This window comes from Perissodus microlepis, chromosome 4 (genome assembly GCF_051167445.1).
Source record: "Perissodus microlepis isolate ML-2025 ecotype Zambia chromosome 4, ASM5116744v1, whole genome shotgun sequence".
NCBI lineage: Eukaryota > Metazoa > Chordata > Actinopteri > Cichliformes > Cichlidae > Perissodus > Perissodus microlepis.
In genome coordinates this window covers 24,713,258-24,738,367 of record NC_140464.1, presented here as the reverse complement: position 1 = coordinate 24,738,367, position 25,110 = coordinate 24,713,258, and the positions used below count along the sequence as shown (strand labels likewise).

General features: G+C 37.7%; 1 protein-coding gene and 2 long non-coding RNA genes across 3 annotated transcripts; all 3 read right to left on the bottom strand.

Annotated features, from left to right (window-relative positions):
- Nucleotides 1–328: 328 nt before the first annotated feature.
- Nucleotides 329–25,110, bottom strand: LOC146389047 (interferon-induced very large GTPase 1-like). Its single transcript, XM_084924718.1, has 7 exons — nucleotides 24,490–25,110; nucleotides 23,128–23,230; nucleotides 22,453–23,046; nucleotides 19,363–19,774; nucleotides 9,113–9,135; nucleotides 5,379–5,416; nucleotides 329–5,249 (listed from the first exon to the last, which is right to left on the bottom strand). Exons 1-7 carry the CDS (start codon nucleotides 24,514–24,516, stop codon nucleotides 489–491), a joined length of 5,958 nt encoding a protein of 1,985 aa, XP_084780844.1. The 5' UTR covers nucleotides 24,517–25,110; the 3' UTR covers nucleotides 329–488.
- On the bottom strand, nucleotides 6,106–7,571 carry LOC146389049 (uncharacterized). Its single transcript, XR_014800113.1, has 3 exons — nucleotides 7,463–7,571; nucleotides 7,130–7,164; nucleotides 6,106–6,207 (listed from the first exon to the last, which is right to left on the bottom strand). It is a non-coding gene; the product is annotated as an uncharacterized LOC146389049 (long non-coding RNA).
- Nucleotides 9,825–11,284, bottom strand: LOC146389048 (uncharacterized). The gene is made up of 3 exons (XR_014800114.1): nucleotides 11,188–11,284; nucleotides 10,853–10,887; nucleotides 9,825–9,926 (listed from the first exon to the last, which is right to left on the bottom strand). It is a non-coding gene; the product is annotated as an uncharacterized LOC146389048 (long non-coding RNA).

The window sequence follows — 25,110 nt, the reverse complement described above, 5'->3', positions numbered from 1 at the left end:
ATAGTTAAAATAAACTGAGATTTGAGTAAAAGCTAAAACATGCTGTGATGATTTAAATGAAGTTAAAGTTCGTATGTCAAATCAGAAATGTAAAGAAACATAAACATCAGAAAAATAAAATATTAATTGTTACACTTTATCTAAATAAAATTAGAATAGAACACACACATAAACACATTATCGAAAGAAATGTTTCATGGAACTACAAAAAAGAAAAATATTGTAATTTCTCATTAAAAATAAAACAAACTATTCGTTAATGTTCACAATAATATATTTGGATTTAATTCTCATTATATTCTCAAAATGATTGTTTCTCTCATGTGTGAGCATTTATGTGACCAAAGCAGAAATATATATACCATTCTGTCACCCACATTTAATGTTTAAATCACTAACATTATGTTTTAAAGTTTATTTGTGAGTAATCAAGGTAAAACAGCTCTTGTGATTTTCAGCAAACTAAAAATGTGTAAAACTGAAACTGTTCAGTTTGTACTGTACATTTCATCCAGACTTTGAATAGCCTCTTTTTTTTCGTGCATTTTCCATTCACTGGGAATCTCACCACGCTGTGTGAATTTTAAACCATGGTGGTTTTCGAGTTTCTCCTGAAACTGACACACAAACCATGTCCAATACTTGAGCTTAGACTCATCAGGGGTAATGCTCCAATTTTCATATGGTGGTCCAGCAGTTCTGTATTTTTTAAAAGGAATGGTATGATTTGAGTCATGGCAAGGGTAAAAACTTCCTTCACTTGCAACTTGGGTTGTACAAAAGTCAACACACAATATCTCAGTGTTTCTGTAGTGCCAACCATTGATTGCTTGAGATCGATGAAAGGGGACACTGTGATCTTCAGGACTGTGATCTTTAACAGTGTTGGTACAAACAGCTGCACAGAACGGGCAGGTTTCCCAGCAGCAGTTACACAGCTGATCGATGAGGATTTGATCAGGTCTCAGTCTGAATTCCTTCATCTTATCCAGCGAAAGCTGGCTTATCATCTTTGTGATGGACACAAGGCCTTTCTCAATCGTTTCTTGAAGGAAGTCAAAATTTTTTATGTCCTTGAAGTTTTGACAAGAGATGGCATCAAGGGTCAGTTTATCACTGAGGAGACTAGAAAACTCCTTTGCCCACATCTCTGTGTCTCCTCTCTGGGTTTTGACTTTTTTTGTTGTGTCAAATAAAGCATGAATGACAAGTTTGTTGATGTCCTCCACATTTTTCCTGAGTATACTTAGTGCTTTATCTTTGTGCTCTCCAAGCATGTGTGTGTTTACTTTCTCTTTGATAAAAGCTTCTACTTGCTTCCTCGGATTTCGAATGTAGGTGATGAAAGCATCAAAGTCCTCTTTCTCTGCAAGTGACTTCAACAAATGTTTCTCTAAGTTCAGTCTGTTCCCATTGAATGCTGGGAAAGTGCACCTCATCTCTCCAGCGAGATCAATGGCAACTTTGTTACAGACTGCTTCAACAATGGAAACCCTCAGTTTTTCACAGATCATTTCTCCAAACACAACAGCAGATGAGTTTCCTTTGCAAAAGCTGCTGAAAATGTTGTAGTATTGTGTTTTCTTGCTTTCCAAGTAAGTGAGTGCATCATTGCTCGTTTTGTATTGTTTGTGAGACTGTGAAAGCCAACTGCAAGCAGTGTCAAATACATACAGTAACAGGTCAACTCTGAACTCCTTCTTGAAAGCACATTTTTTATTTGATTCAAACTCTGTCACTGTGTCCTGAACTGTTTTAGCCACTTCTTGTAAGTAAGTTGAACTGTAGCCTCTTGTTGCTACAGGCTTGCTCATAATGGCATCAAGAGACTGTTTTTCAACACTGTTTATGAGGGATCTTATCATTTCCTGGTCTTCATGCTCAAAAGGTCTCTTTAAGTAATGTATTATTGTTTTAGCACCAACTTCAAAAAATGTAGCCACTTGGCTGGCAAGCCCTTTTCTTGTTGTATCTTGGTGCTTGCCAAGGACAATATAATCAGAATAATTGCCAACCTCAGATATTTTTTTGTATCTGCCATTCTTTTTGCATTCAAATATGAGATTCCATTCAAAACCAAGGTCATTAAGGATAGTTGCCTGATCGTCATCCAGCTTGATGTCCTGAATGGGTTGTGCATCTGCAGTTAACTCTTTTACCCAGTAATCCCAAACTGAGTTGAAACGTTTTTTAAGTTCCTCTTCATTTTTTGCTTTGTCTTTTAACTTATGAGCAAGCTTTTTACTCTTTTGCAGCAGCTTGTTCTCAAATTCGGTCTTCTTATCATCCAGCTTTTTACAAGCTTTCTTCTGCTGAATAACTTCATCCAGTTTTCTTTCCACTCCTCTCACCAGCTCCTCTTGGAACTCCTTTATTTTGTTTTCAAATCGGCCTCTCCACTGAACCAACATTTCTTTGTCTCTGTCATCCTCAAAGTACTTTGACATATCTTTTTCTACTTCTTTATATTTTTCACTCATCGCTTTGAAAAGATCACTACGCTCAACCTTGTCAAGTTCTCCATTTTCAATTCTGGTATGAAGCTGGTTTTCAATCACCAGCATGTTGCTCCTCAGGGCCCAGGTCCAGTTTCCATATTCAACCTCAAGTTTTCTGTAAACTGCAATTTCTAATGTGTTTTTGAAACTGAAAACAAATTGTTCATTCATCAGGGCTTTCCACAGGTCTTGTATCTTTCTGTTAAAATGTGAGAGAGTGATCCCAGGAGAGCATTTAGCCTTAGACAGGATGATGTTCTTCAGCTCTTGGATGCTCTCGCTGTAGCCTGGATTTGGAGGAGCCATCGGTGGACTTCCCTCCCATAGCTGAGCAAAGTATTTCACATCTTTTTGCACATCAAAGTCAATGATATCACTGAAGCACTCAGCATCACACAGCTCCTCTTTAGCAGCTAGCTGAGCCATCTGGTCCAGTTTTTCTTGCAGGCGTCTTTTCCCATCCATGTTTTTCTCAGCAGCTGCGATATCTGTCACATTCTGGTGAACAAACACACAACTCGGAGAAAGTTTAACTTTCTTCATCCTCATGAAAGCCTGAACAACAATCTGCAGGACATCCTGCATCTCAGCTGGATTCTCACCAAAGATGTTGATCAGTGTCAAGCTTCCTAGGCCAACAACAAATGTCGCTAGTGTATTGTCGTGATGAAGAGTAGCATTTCCTGCCAGCTCAAGAGCCCGCAGTCCTTCAGTGTCCACCACTAGAAAATAGTCAAACTGGAAGTCTTTCTTGATTTCCTCTGACACTTTGACCAGCTGCATGAAGGCACCTTTGGTGCACCTGCCTGCACTCACTGCAAACTGCAATCCAAACATGGCATTCAGCATTGTTGATTTTCCACTGCTTTGTAGGCCCAAAACTGACAACACAAAAACTCTCTGGTCACCTAGTTTTTTAATCAGTTCCTTTATAAGACTGGAGATCCATGTTAGAGGCACATGACCTGCATCACCATCCATCAGCTCCACTGGGTGTCCTGAAATCATCAGATCTGCAGCCAACTTTGGATATTTAGACCAGGAAGTCAGTTTATTCTGTGTTTGTACTGCTCTATGGGCTTCATAGATCTGTCCCATTTCTCTGAAGATGTGCTCCAGGCCAAAGGTTGCAGACTGCAGTGTTTTGGATATTTGTTCAAGCTCTGTTTGTTTGCTTGTTAACAGATCAGATTTGTCGTGTTTCTTTTTCAGAGTCAGGACCTCAGTCCACTTTTCATCATAGCTTTGGAGAATTGAAGAGAGATCATCTGTGGATAGGGCATCTATTAAGATCTGAGTCCATTTCAGGAAGTACTCCTTCTGTTTTGATGGCAAAGACAAGAGGCTTTCTGTGAATGACTTCATCAGTTCACTACATGAAGCTTTGCATTGATTTTGTCTTATTTTATTCAGTTGCTGTTGCTTATGACTTTTTTCCTTCTCAATGTTTCCTTTAAGGTGATACAGCTCTTTATTTATTTTACACCACTCATGCCACAGCTCGCCTTGACAAGGTAGAAATGTATCTTTGATCTTTGAAATTTCCATCCCTTGAAGCATTTTAACTGTTTTCAGTGCAGCAGATTTCCCTTTTTGACAGACTTCATCATCTTCATCCACTGTGACTCCAGGGACTTTAGCCAAGGATTCAAGCTGGAAGGATGTGTGAGGTTCATATAAAATCTTTCTGATAATTCTTCTCAGTTCTTCAGAAACATCTGACTGACTTCTGTCTTTCAGACCCATTTTGTATTTTCCATCTTTGACTTGAACTGCACTACCATCAGTATCAGCAATGAGAATAATGAGAGGCTTTGGTGACCTGTAAAGGTCTGAGATGACTGTAGTACCTTTCTGGCCTTTTTCCAGAGTTCTCACAAGAACAACAGTGACTGAAGATTTTTCAATCAGTATCTCACGCTGTTTTTCAAATGACAGAGCATCACCATGAAGATTACAAAAGGCAGTGCAGTCTGTGAAGGAGTCATTGGGTTTTCCAGCAGGGCAGTACCAGGCAATCTCTGCCACACCATCCATCAGCAGGCGAGATTTGGTGCTACCTGGGCAGTTCCTGTGGAAGAAGGTGCTGTGACGGTCATTGATCACAGTGTTCATGAGCTGAGATTTTGACACTGGAAGTGAACCCAGGCGGAAGAAAAACACCATGGGTGTCTCAGCTTTGCAAATGGGCATTGTCTTCATGGTGATGGCATTTGAATCACCCTTGATTTTAGTTTTCTTCCATGTTTTTGTTATCTGCCTGAATGTCCACAGAGGACATTCAATATCCATAGTGACTGGGTCAGGGACAAGCAAAGGTAAAGCGTACTGACACTGGGATAGCTTTGTAATTATGTTCTGCTTCAGAAAGCTGTCTGAGCAGTGAAATACTGCCATCTGAACATCCATTGGATGCACATGACACTCTTTTGATTGGGAATCTACACTGGTGCTAAATAGAGCATCTAAGTCATCACTGTCAGAAATCGTAACAGTTTGTGAATAGCTCACATCAGCATTGTCTTGTCTTACAGGAATGTATCTGGCTCGATAGTCCAGCATTGATAACTTCTGAAGAAATGTACGCGCTAGATCTTTCTCAGATGTGTCATGGATCTGTTTCACAGGAGGACATATTTTAAGTAAGTCTGCTGGTGACATCTTTGTTTTTTTGTCTTGAAGGTGAAGCCTGCTGAGAAGTCGTTCAATGTTTCCTGTACATTGTCCTTTTTTTACTTGAGTCACTGACTGCTGCAAGAAATAAAGCACACTTAGGAACTGATAAACTGATAAATTCTTAAGACTGTGTGGAATAAACATTAAAAAACAAATAAATAAATAAGTCAATAATAAATAAGTAAAAAAAAAAAAGATTCTGACCTTATCCTCGCTTACACTCCTTGTCATATTGGAGGTACCTGCACAAGACAATTGATTTACCAGATCAGCAGAGGGACAGATTAAGGGACTATGGGGGAAAATAGGTGCAATGCACAGTTCAGCCAAAAGTCTTCATTCAATTTATTTTTGCCTTCTTTGACCATGGGTTGTGTCTGAGCTGTTCTGATTAGACTGTAAATCACACTCTATGATAGAACTCCAATAGAAATACCACTCAGAAGGAAACTAAGAAGAAATAAAGAGATAAGGCCTGGGAAATCTTATCAAAACAAAACAAAGAACAAAAACATACACAATTACCTATGACTCAACTCAGAAGTCTTTTTCATAATTCTACAGATATAAACAATGTGTTTATGGACTGACTTCATGTATTCTTCAAATATATAACTGAATATTGAATACACCCATAAATTCCCTAAATCTCTATCTATCCCACAATTACCCTGTGATCAAATCCATTTCTTATAGAAACCCAGATTTATTTTATTGTGGACTGAATCAATTGCAATCAACTGAAAATGTTAGATGCAAAGGTCTTTGACATCCAAGACTTTGCTATGGTCTCATTACTTTACAATTGCAACTTATGAAGTTAATGCCAAAATGTGGGAAACAAATAATCAAACAAACAAAAACAACCTAGAATGAGTAGCTGTATAAATAAATTGTTTTGTTTAAGATGTCATAGAATGTTACCTTTCTTCTTAGCTTTAGTTGGTACAGGCTTGATGTGACCCTCTCCACCTGTATTGTCATCATTTTTCTGTGGGTGTCCAGAAACACCAGGGGCTTTCAATAGATTGCACTATGGAAAAAAATAGTTTAGTTGAGCTTTAGTTCACAGATTGTGGGATTAACAACATTCATAAGCCAGAAAAGAAAAGCACATCAACAGCAACACACACACCTTGTTAACAAAAGTATCCAAACACATGGCAGCAACTGGGTATATTTAGGATTTAGCTGTGTAGACATGGTCAAGACAACCCGATAAAGTGTAAAAAAATGTAGCAGAACTTTTTTAAAAAACTGTGATTTAAGTGACTTTGATGTGGTTAATGATGCCAGATAGGTTGGCATGAGTATTTCTGAAACTGCTGATCTACTGGGATTTTCACACAGAATCATCTCTACAGAGAATGATCTGAAGAAGTGAAAATAACCAGTAAGTAAATGGTAAATGGCCTGCATTTGTATAGCGCTTTACTTAGTCCCTAAGGACCCCAAAGCGCTTTACACTACATTCAGTCATTGACCCATTCACACACTGGTGATGGCAAGCTACATTGTAGCCACAGCTGCCCTGGGGCGCACTGACAGAGGCGAAGCTGCCGGACACTGGCGCCACCGGGCCCTCTGACCACCACCAGTAGGCAAACATAGGGTTAGTATCTTGCCTAAGGATATTTGGCATGCAGCCAGGAGGCAGCCTGGGATCAAACCACCGACCTGCTGATTAGTGGTTGACCTGCTCTGCCACCTGAGCTACAGCCACCCCAGTAAGCCATAATTATCTGGGTAAAAATGTGTTGTTAATGTCACAGGTCAAACAGTCATTGCAACCAAGGTATGCAGAAGAATATCTCTGAAGTTAAAAACTGAAGAACATGGACTACAGCAGCAGAAGATCACACCAAGTCCCACTCTGATCAGTTAATAACAGAAATTCTCTTTTAAACATACATTAGTTCTTCAATTTAAAAAAAGCATTAAAAACTGACTCTTACCTTTTCCTTAATAACTGCATTTTCTCTTTCTTTTCCTACAGGATCAAAAAGAAAAAAAAGCAGAAATTCCAAGGTTATTGTTTCATAAAACTATAAAATACCTAAGCCCATGTTACAGAATATTGCAATCTGTTTATGCCGTTGGAAAACTCATTTACTTAATCACACTGAGAATAGTAAAATAAAGACAATAGAAAAACATTGGTGATGGCATGTTGTTTATATTAACAAACAGATAAATATAGAGTTAATTTTGTATTATATACAGCAAACCTATCAATGAAATATACACCCTTGTAGTGCAGTACAACTATTTATTTGTTAAGATGTTACCTTTCTCCATATATGCAGTTTGTGAAGGCTTGAATTCATCCTCTCCTCCGGGGATGTCCTCATTCTGTGAGTGTTCAGCAACACCAGGTTCATTCAAGGACTCGGTCTTTGAAAACGGTCAGTTAAGATGAGATTTAGTTCACACTGGCAAATTATTCAGGAATAACAACATTCAAAAATAAAAACAAAAAATACAGCACTCACATTGTGTACATACACATACACAAAGACACACAAACAGGCAGACACTAGCCATTTCAATAAGTGTACTTGTTCAACTGCTTGTTAATGTAAATATCTAATTAGCCAATCACATGGCAGCAGTTCAGTATATTTAGGATTTAAGCATGCACCGTGGTCAAGACAACTCACTGAAGTTCAAACCGAGCATCAGAATGGTGAAGAAAGGTGATTTAAGTGACTTTTAATGTGGCATAGTTGTTGGTGCTAGATCGGTTAGTCTGAGAATCTCAGAAAGTGGGAATCTCCACAGAAGTATCTCTCAAGTTTACAAAGAACGGTCTTAAAAAGAAAAAATACCCCATGAGTGACAATTTAAAGGAAGAAAATGCCTTGTTGATGCCAGGAGACAATGTCCAGATGCATTTAACCTGATAGGAAGGCAAAGTGAAGAAATAATAAATGAATCATAAACCAGTCTTTTTACAGTTTTTGGGCAACCAATGACACACCTTCATTGAAAAGCAGGAGGAATGCTTAGTGTCATTCATGAAATTCAGTCCAGTGTAACTTTGGTCTCTCAGATACTGGGGGCTGAACTGCTGGCAGGGTGGTAGAATCTGTAGTGGATTTTTTATATGGAAACAATTGTGATATATACATCAATTGTTTCCATATTGCAATAGTCCCTCTATTTGCCAGTGTTGATGTAAAATCCAATGGTAACTGCAATTGAAAGCATGTAAACATGAAACGTGAAAGTTTATTGGATCTGGTTCCTTATTACGGTGATCACTGAGGGATAAAAGCTGTTCCTTAGTCTTTCTTTATGGATCTGAAACAACTACGCCGTTCCTGAGGAACGTGAAAGGTGACCTTTGCCGTTCTTATGCTACGCGCTGGGTTATGGATGACATCCAGTAGAATGATGGTCCCGTGGTAATGCACGTTCCAGCCATGTATTCCAGCCCTAACCCTAACCATAACCTTATTCCTAATCTTAACCAAAAACTTTAATGACGTTAAATAGTGTTTTCCAAAGCAATTTAAGTAAAATGAACAAACATGTGTTGATTGGTTCCGATCTTGTCATTTAGTGACGTGTTGGTTCCAGAATCGGAATATGTTGACGATTTGTCACCTAGCGTCAAATATTACACTTTGGGAGTGAGAACGTGTTGTCTGTTTTTCCTTTTAAGATTCTTGAGTTTAGAGATTTAAAATACATTGTCTCTTTTTGACTTTCTTTTCAACAATAGTCACTGACTGCTGCAAGAAATAAAGCACATTTAGGAACTGGCAAAATTGTTCAGACTCTATTCTTAGAATTGTGTGGAATAAACATCCATCCATTCGCTTCCGCTTATCCTTTTCAGGTTTGCGGGGAAAATAAACATTAAAAAACAAATAAATAAATAAGTCAATAATAAATAAGTAAATAAAAAAGATTCTGACCTTATCCTCGCTTACACTCCTTGTCATATTGGAGGTACCTGCACAAGACAATTGATTTACCAGATCAGCAGAGGGACAGATTAAGGGACTATGGGGGGAAATAGGTGCAATGCACAGTTCAGCCAAAAGTCTTCATTCAATTTATTTTTGCCTTCTTTGACCATGGGTTGTGTCTGAGCTGTTCTGATTAGACTGTAAATCACACTCTATGATAGAACTCCAATAGAAATACCACTCAGAAGGAAACTAAGAAGAAATAAAGAGATAAGGCCTGGGAAATCTTATCAAAACAAAACAAAGAACAAAAACATACACAATTACCTATGACTCAACTCAGAAGTCTTTTTCATAATTCTACAGATATAAACAATGTGTTTATGGACTGACTTCATGTATTCTTCAAATATATAACTGAATATTGAATACACCCATAAATTCCCTAAATCTCTATCTATCCCACAATTACCCTGTGATCAAATCCATTTCTTATAGAAACCCAGATTTATTTTATTGTGGACTGAATCAATTGCAATCAACTGAAAATGTTAGATGCAAAGGTCTTTGACATCCAAGACTTTGCTATGGTCTCATTACTTTACAATTGCAACTTATGAAGTTAATGCCAAAATGTGGGAAACAAATAATCAAACAAACAAAAACAACCTAGAATGAGTAGCTGTATAAATAAATTGTTTTGTTTAAGATGTCATAGAATGTTACCTTTCTTCTTAGCTTTAGTTGGTACAGGCTTGATGTGACCCTCTCCACCTGTATTGTCATCATTTTTCTGTGGGTGTCCAGAAACACCAGGGGCTTTCAATAGATTGCACTATGGGAAAAAGTAGTTTAGTTGAGCTTTAGTTCACAGATTGTGGGATTAACAACATTCATAAGCCAGAAAAGAAAAGCACATCAACAGCAACACACACACCTTGTTAACAAAAGTATCCAAACACATGGCAGCAACTGGGTATATTTAGGATTTAGCTGTGTAGACATGGTCAAGACAACCCGATAAAGTGTAAAAAAAATGTAGCAGAACTTTTTTAAAAAAAACTGTGATTTAAGTGACTTTGATGTGGTTAATGATGCCAGATAGGTTGGCATGAGTATTTCTGAAACTGCTGATCTACTGGGATTTTCACACAGAATCACCTCTACAGAGAATGATCTGAAGAAGTGAAAATAACCAGTAAGTAAATGGTAAATGGCCTGCATTTGTATAGCGCTTTACTTAGTCCCTAAGGACCCCAAAGCGCTTTACACTACATTCAGTCATTCACCCATTCACACACTGGTGATGGCAAGCTACATTGTAGCCACAGCTGCCCTGGGGCACACTGACAGAGGCGAAGCTGCCGGACACTGGTGCCACCGGGCCCTCTGACCACCACCAGTAGGCAAACATAGGGTTAGTATCTTGCCTAAGGATATTTGGCATGCAGCCAGGAGGCAGCCTGGGATCAAACCACCGACCTGCTGATTAGTGGTTGACCTGCTCTGCCACCTGAGCTACAGCCACCCCAGTAAGCCATAATTATCTGGGTAAAAATGTGTTATTAATGTCACAGGTCAAACAGTCATTGCAACCAAGGTATGCAGAAGAATATCTCTGAAGTTAAAAACTGAAGAACATGGACTACAGCAGCAGAAGATCACACCAAGTCCCACTCTGATCAGTTAATAACAGAAATTCTCTTTTAAACATACATTAGTTCTTCAATTTAAAAAAAAGCATTAAAAACTCACTCTTACCTTTTCCTTAATAACTGCATTTTCTCTTTCTTTTCCTACAGGATCAAAAAGAAAAAAAGCAGAAATTCCAAGGTTATTGTTTCATAAAACTATAAAATACCTAAGCCCATGTTACAGAATATTGCAATCTGTTTATGCCGTTGGAAAACTCATTTACTTAATCACACTGAGAATAGTAAAATAAAGAAATTAACAGAAAAACATTGATGATGGCATGTTGTTTATATTAAACAACAGATAAATATTGAGTTAATTTTGTATTATATACAGCAAACCTATCAATGAAATATACACCCTTGTAGTGCAGTACAACTATTTATTTGTTAAGATGTTACCTTTCTCCATATATGCAGTTTGTGAAGGCTTGAATTCATCCTCTCCTCCGGGGATGTCCTCATTCTGTGAGTGTTCAGCAACACCAGGTTCATTCAAGCACTCGGTCTTCGAAAACGGTCAGTTAAGATGAGATTTAGTTCACACTGGCAAATTATTCAGGAATAACAACATTCAAAAATAAAAACAAAAAATACAGCACTCACATTGTGTACATACACATACACAAAGACACACACACACAAACAGGCAGGCACTAGCCATTTCAATAAGTGTACTTGTTCAACTGCTTGTTAATGTAAATATCTAATTAGCCAATCACATGGCAGCAGTTCAGTATATTTAGGATTTAAGCATGCACCGTGGTCAAGACAACTCACTGAAGTTCTAACCGAGCATCAGAATGGGGAAGAAAGGTGATTTAAGTGACTTTTAATGTGGCATAGTTGTTGGTGCTAGATCGGTTAGTCTGAGAATCTCAGAAAGTGGAAATCCCCACAGAAGTATCTCTCAAGTTTATAAAGAACGGTCTTAAAAAGAAAAAATACCCAGTGAGTGACAATTTAAGAAAATGCATTGTTTATGCCAGAGGACAATGTCCAGATGCATTTAACCTGATAGGAAGGCAAAGGTGACTCAAGTAACAACTTCTTTTAAGCAGAATCAATGAATGAGCTCTTAAGACAGAGAAGATTAAGATTCCTGATTTTAGACATTTAAAATACATAATTCCAATCTTCAAGTGGTTTAAACAATATTTAATATTTCAACATTAATTCAGATATTTTGCTAATTCAAAAATTTATTTTGCCATTAGTAAGCTTTTCCTAATGTACATACAAGATGTTCAGCTACTTGCCAACTTTAAAGCTTTGGTGCTGCAGCTTTCAACAGTTCTGTACTTTGGCTTTCATGTGACTGATTTGGTATATTTCAGTTCATTTGCCTTTTTTTTTCTTTTTTTTTCTCACCAAAGATTCAGCAGTTATATAAAATTAACTCGGATCACTCAGCTATCAGCATTCACACTGCATTTTCCTGAGGAAATGCATTCTGCAGTTTTCTCTTAAAAAACTGGAACTTGACATCCAAACAGAAGTTATACAGCTTTTGAAAAAAACCTTGTATTTCTGATAATTAGCTAGAACATAAGTCTTACCTTTTCATTGAAAATTGTATTGTCCATCTCTTTTGATGCAGGTTTAATGGGGGGGGGGGAGCAGAAATCACAAGGTTATAGTTTCACAAAATTACATTCTTTTAGTATTGTACATCATTGACTGAATGAAAGAAAGCATTTAGCATTGATAAAAACTCATCTATAGAGTCAGAAAAAATTAGTGTTTAAAAGATATTTTTGGACCTCTTCAGATCTGGATGTAATAACCACAAAGAATGCAATAAATAGGCATTAGCTTTTTTTTGTTTGTTTTTTGTTTATTTCTAGAGGCTTGATTACAAAACTGGTGTTTTTATTAGTCTGGTTAATATCTAATCTAATAGCTAGTATTACCTAATTAACTGATTGAATTCTGTCTATATGTATATGTGTGTATACATATATATATATATATATATATATATATATATATATATATATATATATATATATATATATGTGTGTGTGTGTGTGTGTGTGTGTGTGTGTGTGTGTGTGTGTGTGTGTATATATATATATATATATATATATATATATATATATATATATATACACACACACATGTATACATATACACACATGTCTACAAAATCATCCTGACCAGACAATCTTCTTTGATCTAGAGTCTGTTTTAGGTCCAGTAGCAGACAAAAGGAGAGCCACATCCAAGATGCACAGGAAGATTCAGTTTTCATACATCAAGTGCAGAAAGTACATACGCAGCACCCACAACAAAACTCTGTCCCTCGCGTGTTTTATAGATTGGTATGCATAGTTCTAGTTCAAAGGAATAAATATCAACAGCACTGAGATGCCTTTGCATTTACTCAAAATAAACATGCTTTTTCCACCCATATTTTGATTAGGATTACTTTTTAATTAAGTTTTATGCCAAAAATTCATAATTAGGGCTTAAAGAGGTAAATACCAAATATTAACCATATATATTTTTTGGAACTGAGATAAAGTAAATATTTGTAGTACTTTTTTAGAAAGTTTTCATGTCTGATATAATCATTCAAAAGGCAGCAGGCCCACCAGAGCTTCAAATGTATGAGTAGTTAATGAGATTACCTTTCTCCATTGTTTTAGTTGGTACAGAATTGAGGTCATCAACTTCTCCTGTGCCATCATCATTTTTCGGTGAGTCTTCAGAAACAACAGGTTCATCCGCTGGATCCCACTATGGCAAAGGTAATTTTAGCTCAAGCTGCAAGTAATTAAGTTGATTGATATCAGGTCTGTAACATGATTAGCTATAAAAAAAGAGATAAGCAGAGACTCTAAAATCTGTGAAATCTGTGAAAGAGTGACTAAAAAGATTGTGGAATACAAAAACAATGTTCCTCAACATCAAATTGCAAAGGCTTTGCAACTCTCATCTACAGTGCATAACATCATCAAACAAGTCAGAGAAACTGAAGATGGCTCTTTGTGTAAGGGAAGATGGCTTGGCGTGCCATCTGCAGATGACAACTGAAAGTCGAGTTGCTGAATTCACTTGTAGAAATCATTCACATTTGCAAGAATGGAAATGGATAAGAATGGAAAACCTATGATTCAGTGAATGACACATATTTCCAGGAATGCCTAGAACTGCACAAGATCAAAAGGACATTAAGAGCCTTCATCAGGAATTCAAAGGCGATGCGGCGAAAACGCTAGAGGCCAACTTCAAGCCAATAGCACAAGTCACCATCACGTGCAGGATTTACTGAGGACATGCCCTGTCCCCACTGCTGTTCTGCATAGGCCTGAATCCCCTCAGCAAGACTGGCTATGGATACCGACTACGGAATTACGCAATTGGCAGCCACCTCCTCTACACAGATGACATCAAACTGGATTGCCAAGAAGATATTGATTTACTAATCCACACCATTAGGATCTCCATCAGCTACATCAGAATGTCATTCTGACTGGAGAAGTGCAGTCGGATGGTAACAAAGAGAGGGAAGGTAGTCAGAACAGAGAGGATTATACTACCAGAAGGCAGCATTGGAATCATTGAGGATAGCTACAAGTACCTGGGAATCCCACAGGCAAATGGGAACCATTAAGAGGCTGCTATGAAAGCCAAAGTCAATGAATACCTGCAGAGAATAAGCTAAGAGCTGAGAACTCAGGTTAATGGGAAGAACAAGATCAAGACCTGCACCCTGTTGGTGGTCATATAACCTGTTTGGACAATAAGATGGCCAAAGGAGGAGGTAGAAGCCACTGATATCAAGACAAGCTTCTTACCATGAGTGATGGGTTTAACCCGAAGTCCAGCACCCTGAGACTGTACACTAAACAGAAGAAAGGTGGCCAAGGACGAGTACATGTCAGAACCACTATCCCAAATGAAACAAAGTTCCACAAGTACATCAGGAAGATGGCCACAACTGACCATGTACTTTGTGACTATCTCAGGCAGCAGAAACAAAAGTGGAGTAGTATGTGTAGAGTGTGTGTGTGGGGGGGTCAACTTTTGAGTTGAAAGATTGTAAATCTTAGAGAGACATGTTTACAAAAACATATAACTTTCAAATAGAAGTGAGGCTTGTAGCTATGATAAAGAACATTAAAATAATCTTACCTCATTTTTGCTCAGCAGAATTCCCATCCCTTCTGCTGTGGGATCATGTAAAAACAAAACACAAGACAATTGCATTAGATCATAGTTATTACATGTGGATTGTGCCATTTCATTTTCAATCAAAACTATTATTAGCTGCTTCTTTTTTTTTAACAGAGTTAAAATTCCATATTCAAAGTTATAAAAGGTATATAAAAATACACAACCAAACTATAAAATCAGTATTCATAATTAAAATTTATATTTTAGATGCCTGTGTTCTGTGTATTCCAGCACAGTGCAGACCACCTACCCGAACACTACTTCCACAGAGGTTGATTATCTTGCTAATGGTTTTACATCTTCACTGCGTACAATCTAATTTCTGTAGCTTCTCTGAAAAAGAAAGCCTTAAACCAGAAGTACTTGACTCTGTGGTATAACTCTCAAAAAATCACTTTATAAGCGAATACAATTTTAATCATTAGAGAAAAAATAACTTGTAACCATTTGACAGACATAAGATTATCTACAGCTACTTTCAGTACCATTGCTCACCACTTTGAAAATTACAAGAAAGTCTGCCTCATTTGAGACAAATTATGAAGAAATGAGGGATGGCTCAAGACTTTTGCACACTTCTGTATAGATGTGAATTTTCACTCTTTTTATAGCCAACACAGTACTGCTACTTATCAACTGAACATATCTGCTGAACACATTTACACATCACACAAAAACTTAAATTAAGCATCAAGATTACCTAAATACATCATTCTCTGCTATGCAATGTGTGCACACTCTCATTGAAGTTTTAACACAAAAATACTACAACATTGAACCCACCTTTTTATTATGCGTTCCTCACCCTGCTTCACCCGTGGAGATGTGCCTACATTATGAGTTAGTTACTTTCACCTTAGCAGAAAAAAATAAGGTGAAAGTAACCGAGTTCTGGTTTGTATATTTAGATTTACAATAATAGATTACACAGCAGTGGGGAATAGATTACAGTAGATGTCTTTTTGAAAGCACTGTAACTAACTTTAAGGACATATAATATCCACTGTTATCTTATTCAATACCTTGTTCCAACTCAGTGCAGACCACCTACCTGAACACTACTCCCACAGAAGTTGATGATCTTGCTAATGGTTTCACATCTTCACTGCGTACAATCTAAATACTATAGCCCCTCTGAAAAGAGAGCCTCAAATCAGAAGTACTTGACTCCCTGGGATAACTCTTAAAAGCGCACCTTAAAGCAGATAACTCGTAGGCTGGAGAAGAAATATCCTCACTAATTTAGAAGATCATCATTTAGCCTGGAGCCAGTTTAAGCCAATTTGCTGCTTTAAAAAAAAACCTCAGTAGTAGACGTCTTACTATTCATCACTTATTGAAGGAAATAAGAACAACCCTAGGTTTCTCTTCAGCACTACAGCCAGACTGACCACAAGTCAGAGCTCTGCTGAGCAGGGCCGTGCAGAGATGTCCGAAGAGGCAGGTGCTCAAAGTTAAAAAGGGCACATAGAACCATATTCATTATCTAATATGAAAACGCATCAAACTATATCACTGTAATCGGGTGGGGACAATGCAAAGCAAACGTAGCCTATGTTTTACCTGATGGGGTACAATGTTGCTGTTGAGGGGTTACTGCTGCTCCTGATGCTGATAATGCTGGAGGACAGGGCTGTGTTGATCTGAGACTGTAGACATTAAAAAGTCCATAGGAGAGAGGGTAGCTAATTAAAGAAATGTAATGAGATAACAATTAAATGCAAACACTGGTGACAGCTCTTGGAACCATAAGACAACCGATTTTTTTTTTTAAATGTGGGAAATAAACTGAAACCGGAGTATTAGTAGGGCAAAAGAAAGGGGTTGTCATAGTAGGGTAAGAATGTAACAAAAAAAATCTATGCACATAAAACACACACGCACACACACATACACACATGCATATACAGTTACATTTCATACCTCCAGAATACTGTACATACTATGGCCACAAGTTTGTATCATGGTGCTGATCCAGAATCCTTCCCTTATTATTCATTCCTAGTGCTAAGTGATAAGAATTTAAAAAATAAATAATAAATATAAAATAATGCATTTATGATGATTCAATCTGTTTGACTATCTGTGCAGGCAGAAAGCCTATTAAACATTTAAACTATAGAGATACAATAATTTTGCTGCTGAAAAATCTGCATTTTTGTCATATTTGAAATATAAATGTAATAAAATCTGTTTCTTAATGTATTTTCTTTAAATTACAGTTTGTGTTTTGTTACAGTTTAAATTACAGTTTGTGATGACTCTGCCATTATGAGCTTTAAATGGAGCCAGGAAGCATTTAATCACAATGCGTCTGTGCTAATAATTGGGTATTACGATATAATTTTATATCGTAATTATAATAATCCATAATTATGTGGATATGCATACCAGAAAGGCAGGGGAACGCCCTGTAACTTACTTTAAAACTAAATATGTTCCCTAAAACGGTTGACAGACTAAGACCCCTGTAACCCTTGACCAGTTAGTTAGCAGCTAATGACCAGCACTAAATGAGTATTTAATAAAAGGACAGGTAATGTTTTGTTGCACTTTTGCACACACAGCACGCTCATTTGTTTCAATTTGTCAGTTGCCACGAGACAGCTTTCATCGTGCACACAATAACCTAATATTCCTGTTGTTATAGACTATAGTGTACGCTGTACACCCTACTTATTGGTGTTTGTTGCATCAGTCTGCGTCTCCCAATTAATTAGTGTGCTTCCCCTACAGCTCCGCATCGCCCAGGCAGCAAAAAATGAGCGTGCGCTTTGCAAGCTTGTTCCACCAGCGCGCTCTGCTGCCAAAGGTGAGCTTTGGTTCATGGTTTTCATGTGACTAATGCAAGCCAGATCATTTTATTTAGCAAAATTGTGAATAATAGTTAAATGTTATTGTTGAGGGGCACAGGCAGGACTCCACACACAAACACAGACATAAAAAAAAGAATAAAATAAAGTTTAAAAAAATGCCTCATGAAAAGGGCACTTGGGGCACCCATCAGGAAATGGGCAGGTGCTCACGCCCCCTGCAAGTCCCTGGCCATATGCAGATTTCAGATATCATGTCACATTTGACCTCTGACCTCTCCTTCAAAGTCAATAGACTGTCAAAGTGATAAAAACTGCTATAGCTAGTTAAATCTATGTTTCTCACTGACATTTGTATTGACAACATACAGACATTTAGGGAATGATAAATGGGGTTTCTAATTATATTGTTACTTTGAACCTCTGGCCTCTTCTGTAGGATTGAATAAGGTGAAACATTCATAAAATGTCTCTTATCTTTTAAAAATAGGCTTAAAATTGTGCAACTTTTGTTTGTTTTGGTAACATTTATTTTATTATGACTTTGTTATGTACACAACAGTAACAGACTATAAGTGTTTAGATACATAACAGTTTGAATACATGTAGAATTCTCATGCATACTTTTAATATTTATTATTAAACATTTAAATGAATTTTATTAAAGAATGAAATAAATATCATGCATGTACTATATTCACATGAAAAAGGTTTCAAAATATCAAAGAAAACACAATGAAAATATACAAAATACAGCACTATTCCCTTAATAGTAAGTACTGCCCCGACAGTGAGTTGCCTTGGTGAAGGTTTGTGTTGTTGGAGTGCATCTTGCTGTTGTAAATTAACTCATGATTGTATAATATTAGTTGTCTGTATGCTGAGCCACTACAAATAAGTTAACAGCAAATAGTGCCCTCTACTGACTGAAATCACATATGGCACTATTAAAATGTAGTCTCATACATCCTTTGTTAAGAGACTGCAAAGTAAAGGAGTTAGGGAACTACAACACTCAATGACGCACATTTTTTTCCAAATCTACAAATATATTGTTTTATATATTTGATTAAACCAAAATCTTTTGGTGTTTGTATATGATTTAACATTATTAACTTCTTAAGAACTGAGGGAAAAAACGCACCTCTCTGTTTATCTGTGTCAACTACAGAGGACATAATGAATAGGCTGAGTCTCAGGGGGAAATTTACATAATTAAAGTGATGATATTAGGAAAAAAAACTTTCCAGATAAATAGGGGAGCTAGTCATCATTATCGCAGTTGTAATTTCTGCCCATTGGGTAATTTCAATGATTTCTTTTGATAAAAATTTCCCTGAGATTTAAAAAGTTAGTTTCCAGAGTGACCTGGGCAACAAGGAAGCAGACATTATGATAAATGAACATAAAAACACAATGAAAATGCACAAAAATTCAACTGGGATAGATTACTACTGGGTGGACACAATATCGCATCATATATAATACAAAATCTAGATCAAAACAGGAACAATTTAGTCTGTTTAAAGCAAATTCTGCATTTGGAAATTTGGTCTTTAAAATATAAACAAGATATTAGAGCAGTGGCATACAGTCCCAACAATGCCGCCTGACCATCCAACACCAGCGAATGAACTTCCAGCATCCGCGGATGACCTTCCAGTAGCAGCGGCTGACTGCCCAAAACCAGTGCCTGAAATTCCAAAAGCAGCGGCTGAATGCCCAGCCACAGTGGCCGACCACCCAGCAGCAGCGGGTGGCCAACCAAAGGCAGCAGTTCATCGCACGACCACAACGGCTGACTGTCCAAAAACAGCGGCCAACCGTCCAACCGCAGTGGCCAACCTTCCAACCGCAGCGACCAAATGCCCAACTGCATCGGCCAACCGTCCAAAAACAGCGGCCAACTGTCCAACAAGCAGAGGCTGACTGTCCAACAGCAGATGCTGATCGTCCAACAACAGATGCCGACTGTCGAAGAGCTGAGGCTAGTTCTAAAAGTAATCATAATAAAGACAAAATACATTTCAATAATGGTATAATACACTACAGTAGCAGCACAATTATATATAAGAAAAATTAAAGAACATATCTGATATAATCTGTACAAACAGTCAAACTGCTGCAAAAGTATTTCATGAACTTTTTTTGAAATGCATAATGAGGTAAATTTGCTGGGGGAAGCATTGTGTAGCCAACTAGTAAAATTAGTGTAAAAAAAAAAAAATCTTAGACCTCCCTCCTTGTAAGTTTACATACATGCAGATTCAGACAAACACAAACAGTTTCACTTAAAGTTCCTAACTGAGAGAAGTGACCCATGTCGACCATATTAGGAGCTAATTAAGTTCTCTAAATAATTAGGAATGGTGGTTCCATAATTAGTTAAATGAAGATACTATTTTTGTAGTTTTGCCCCTATACTCCCCCACAGTGGATTTTAAATCAAACAATCAAGATGTGATGGAAGAAAAGACTTTTAGCTTTAATTAAAGGGATTTTACAAAAAAGGTTGTATTAATTGTTTAGGAATTACAGCCATTTTTATTCATAAGCCTCCGTTTTCAAAGACTCAAAATTAATTGGACAGAATGACATCATTTTAGATCAGGATTGTTTTATCATTTGGATGAGAATCCATTGCAGTCAATGACTGACTGAACTCTAAAAAACATGGACCAAATGCTGTTTCCTCTCTTGAGATGCTCTGCCAGGCCTTTAATGCAGCCATCTTCAGTTTCTGCTTATTTGTAGGGTTGCCTGCATTCAGTTAGATCTAACCAGTCCAAGGCCAAGATGCAGTGAAGCCCAGACCTCCCTCTCCTGGGTCCTGGGTGCAGGTTTCCCCAATCTTCCCCAATATACTATTTATACGATTGGGGAAACCTGCAGTCAGCTGAGACTGAAGAAGTCACTTTGTTGAGTGACGAAACATTTCTCCCACTGAAAACCCTACGCCCAGATGAACAGAATCAACTTTTTGGGATGCACAGAGTTCTCTTGTTCCCCTCATTTGTGAACAACACTCCAAGAAACTTAAACACTTCCACTTGGGGCTGCAACTCATCCCTGGGCACTAACCCTTTTCCAGCTAAGAACCATGGCCTCATAAAAATGACTTACTGTTGGTAATGCAAACTAGGGTCTCACTGAGATTGTGCAGGGACCGAAAGGCTCATAAGAATGGGCCAGTTACCCAATACTCCGAAAGTACCCACCACAGAATCCTTCGACATGGTGACTTATTTTCTGCAAGTCTACAAAGCACATGTAAAGTGGTTGGAAAAACTCCCATACATACTCAAACAGCCCAGAGAGGACAAAGAGCTGGTTTAGCATTCCATGACTTGTTCTTCAATCTGAGGTTCAACTAATGCATGGACTCCCCTCTCTGGTACCCTAGCACAGGCCTTCCTGGGAAGGCTGAGTAGTGTGATCTGCCTATAGTTGTAGGGAAACAAGAATGGAATCTTCCTCATCCACCTAATTTTCATCTCCAGGGATATCTTTGTTAATATCCTCCTCCTCATCTTCTCTGTGCCCTTCTTTAGAGTCTAGGAGGAAAATGAGCCTCCGTGTCCTCGACTATGTCCACCCAGCAAGCAGCAGCTGAGCTGGATTCACCACTAGGCTTTGCTGTCGTGTCAGAAACACAAGCAATGGCTTTTCAGGCTGCCAACACCTGCCAACACCATTCCAACAATCTGCATTATGCAGCAGTGCTCGCAGGAGTCTAGGTCTGGCAGCAACACTGTGTGTGCTTGACACCCATACAAACATTGAAAATGGGGGGTCTTCCCCTGAGATGGTCAACCTGGAAGCAGCTGGGTGAGGGCGGGGCACGACCTCCTTAGCCAGCCGCCACTGGCATTCCCCTGACAGGATCCAGTAGCCATAATTACCAATGCTCAGCTTTGACAGCTACCAATAGCCACAAATACGAAAGCCCACAAGGTACTTGGGTAGCTAGTCCTGTGTGCAGCAACACAACAACCGCTATTAGAGGAAAATATTTTCTCCACTAAAATATTTATTTACAGCGTAATAGATATTCCTGAAACCCAGAAAACCCATGTTCATGGACTACTGTAACAGCTGCGTCATTGAACAGTTAAATGAATTATCCTGATCCTGGACTGAGTAACTCTTATGAGCTTCTCAGGGAAGAAAGTGTTAGTGGGATTGGGAAGCTATATTTTTTTATTTCTATGTGAAGACATGTTATTCGTGTTTTTGTTTCTATTTAAAAGCTATATGTTCTGGTAGTAACTGGTGAGGATTGTTTGGTTTATGTATTCAAAGTAATAACTATAAACCAGCGCCTCAAATGTTAAAATAAGGAAAAAGAAACTGACCCCTACAATGAGGGGATCTGATATATAGTTGGGGGCATTTTGCTGACATGAAGTAAATCCTGTTAAAAAGAAATGGTCACCTTAAACATTCAAGAAAACCAGTTACGGAGTTAATAACATAAAACTTCTACTACATCTACTGCTAATTTCTACGGTAATTGGGAATTGGATGTTAATAAAAATATTTTTTGGAAAGCCAAGAGCAAAAATCAAGAAAAAAAACAATAAAAAGCATTAAAAGTGAAATAAAAACAACAACATTCAACATAAAAACCTGTATTTATGGGAATTAAGTTCTCTCCAACATAACATCTCACCTTTTTGTTTTTGCTGATAACCTGAAGATCTGATCTCATCCTCTTTTTTGTTTGGCTCCAGATGATCCTCCTCTTTGTTTTCATCACACATCAGTCCACTGTAGCAGTGGGGATTGTTTTCAGAGACCATGATATCTATTTTCTCTAACAGAGCTATTATCTCATCTTCATCTGTCATATTTCTTGTACATGTGTGGAATCTTTTTTCAGTCAAACCACTGTTAGCTTTCAGGTCTGCCAGTGCACTTTCACATTTTTCACCTGGTTCACGAGTTACAACAGTCATTACATAAGGAAGAAATCCTTCTCCAAATGTCTTTTCTAGCCACTGAATCCCTGAGCTGTAATGGCTGCTATGCAGACCATATGGTACCAGTAAGAGAAAGACATGAAATGCCTGATTTGATGGGATTTTAGCAACATTTTGGAGACCGATCATATTAATGACAGAGATTCGCCGACCACACATATCATACAACTTGGATGAAAACTGATCCACATTGGATTTCTCTTCATGGTCAAGTAAAATGTTGTTTGGCCCAATCTCCATGGAATTTGTGTCACCAAGTAACACAATTGTGAGCTCAGGCAGTTCTGAAACAAACCAAACAAAATCAGTAAGTTTAAAATGCAAATATAAGCTATAAAATCCAAGCCTCTGATTAAAAATATTACCTTTGTCTTTATCTGCAACTGATTCAGACGTAGTTTTAGTCTTGCCCTTTTCCTCATTCTCTTCTGGTTGTTGAGCTTCATGAGCATCATTCGCTGGATGGCACTAAGAAAAGAGTTGCAGTGTGTTTTTCCATAATTTCATTGTGCATGTACAATGACAATAAAGAGCTATTCTGTTCTTCTATTATAGGGCAAAACATTCAATCAAAACATTTTAATCTCAAAAGAAAAAGAGAGGTTCAAGTATATTTAATAAATGCTCATTTGAATGAAAAAAAATAATTACTTAAATATGAGACGATAAAAATCTAGAACCACTCATATCACAGTAGGATTTCAGACTAAAACAGGTAGGTGTGTTTTATTTACAGACAGCCCGACAGGTTGGGACTTCAGACAAACACAACAAACGCCCACATCATTACACTTAATCACTTTCTAAATCCTGAGCATTAGTTCAACCAGTATTTCATGTTCAGACTAAAACATTAGGTGTAAACTCACATTTACTCTGCATCCTGTAAAGATTATGTTTCTTTCTTTGTGTAAAAAAGGCCAAAACTGGTTATCCAAACACTGAACAGAGAAACCTGAACTACAACACATACCAGGTTGGTGTGACTTTGTTATTTACACAGGATGCCATTTTCTACTAAATCTTTACATAGAAAATACTACATAGTATTGTTTAGAATCCTGTATTTATGACTCTGTTTAGTGAAATTAATCTTTGTGACAAATCTGACACCATAAACCAAATGCAGGTCACAACAGGTGTGTGGAATGTAGAGGTGAGCACCCAAATGTGGGATGCAGGCTGAACTGCTCCAACAATAAGTGAGCCTTTAAAAACCAGTAAACAACCCCAACATTAAGAAAAACAAACACAAAAGCCAGCGATGAATGACAAGGACCTCCTTCTGGAGAGCACATGAGGGACCGTACACAGTGTTCGTGACAATGAGGGCTGATGGGGAATGAGAGACAGGAGCGGAACGAAGCTGTGAAAGTAATTTCACACAGTTGAAAGCATGCAGAACAATCACAAAGGAGAAACAAACGAACGCGAGCCACCAAAGTAACTTGTGGAAGTGGAAATAAACAAGAGGCAAGTGCACTGACACACAAAGACTAACACTAAACAAGACCCAAATAAACAGGACCGCAGGAGGACAAAGGTGCAAACACGGAACAGTTAGGACATCAAGTCAAAAAAAAAAGAACTGAAGCAAAATAAAATAAAAGTTAAACTAAAAACGTAATAATGATAATAAAAGATGAATCCAAAACTCAAAGTGACACAAAATCCTATTACCACGACGATGTAACTGTGAGATAAGGACATCGGTGAAATTCTTTTACCTTGTTGTCAGCTGCCGTCTCCTCCATCTGAGCTGCAGAGTCATGTAAGAGAAAGAAAAACAGATATCTTGCAGTAACAGGAACAAAAGCTATTTAAAAATGAAACACATGACAAATGCACTTCACTATTATAAGATCCAGTGTGTAAATATGCACCGGTGTGTAAATATAAACTCTATTTCAAAATCATTTCAATTCCGCTTCATCAGCCTCTCATTTATCTGAATGCAGTGTTTTCAGAGAGAACCCTTTACTGTTTCTTTTGCTCCACCACCGTGTTTGACCGTGATCCAAATCACCATGATCCGCTGATTTGCTGTTGATTTCTTCATAGATTGTAGTTCTTTACTGAAACGAACTGGCTGCATCTTTGGTAACAAATTAGCGCATTATTAGTAGAAAATACTCTTTACGCTTTTCTCTCACATCAGCATTTTAGTAAATTTGCCCAAACAAACATCCTCACAGTGGTCCTTTTTAATGATGTGACTTCAGGCAGCTTTTCAGTATCATTTAGACCTAAAGGCAGCTTCACATTATTCAAAATGATAAAATGAAAAGATTCAGTTTGAATCATATATTTGAGAGCGTATTCTGTAAGCTCTGTAGCACCTCACCTTG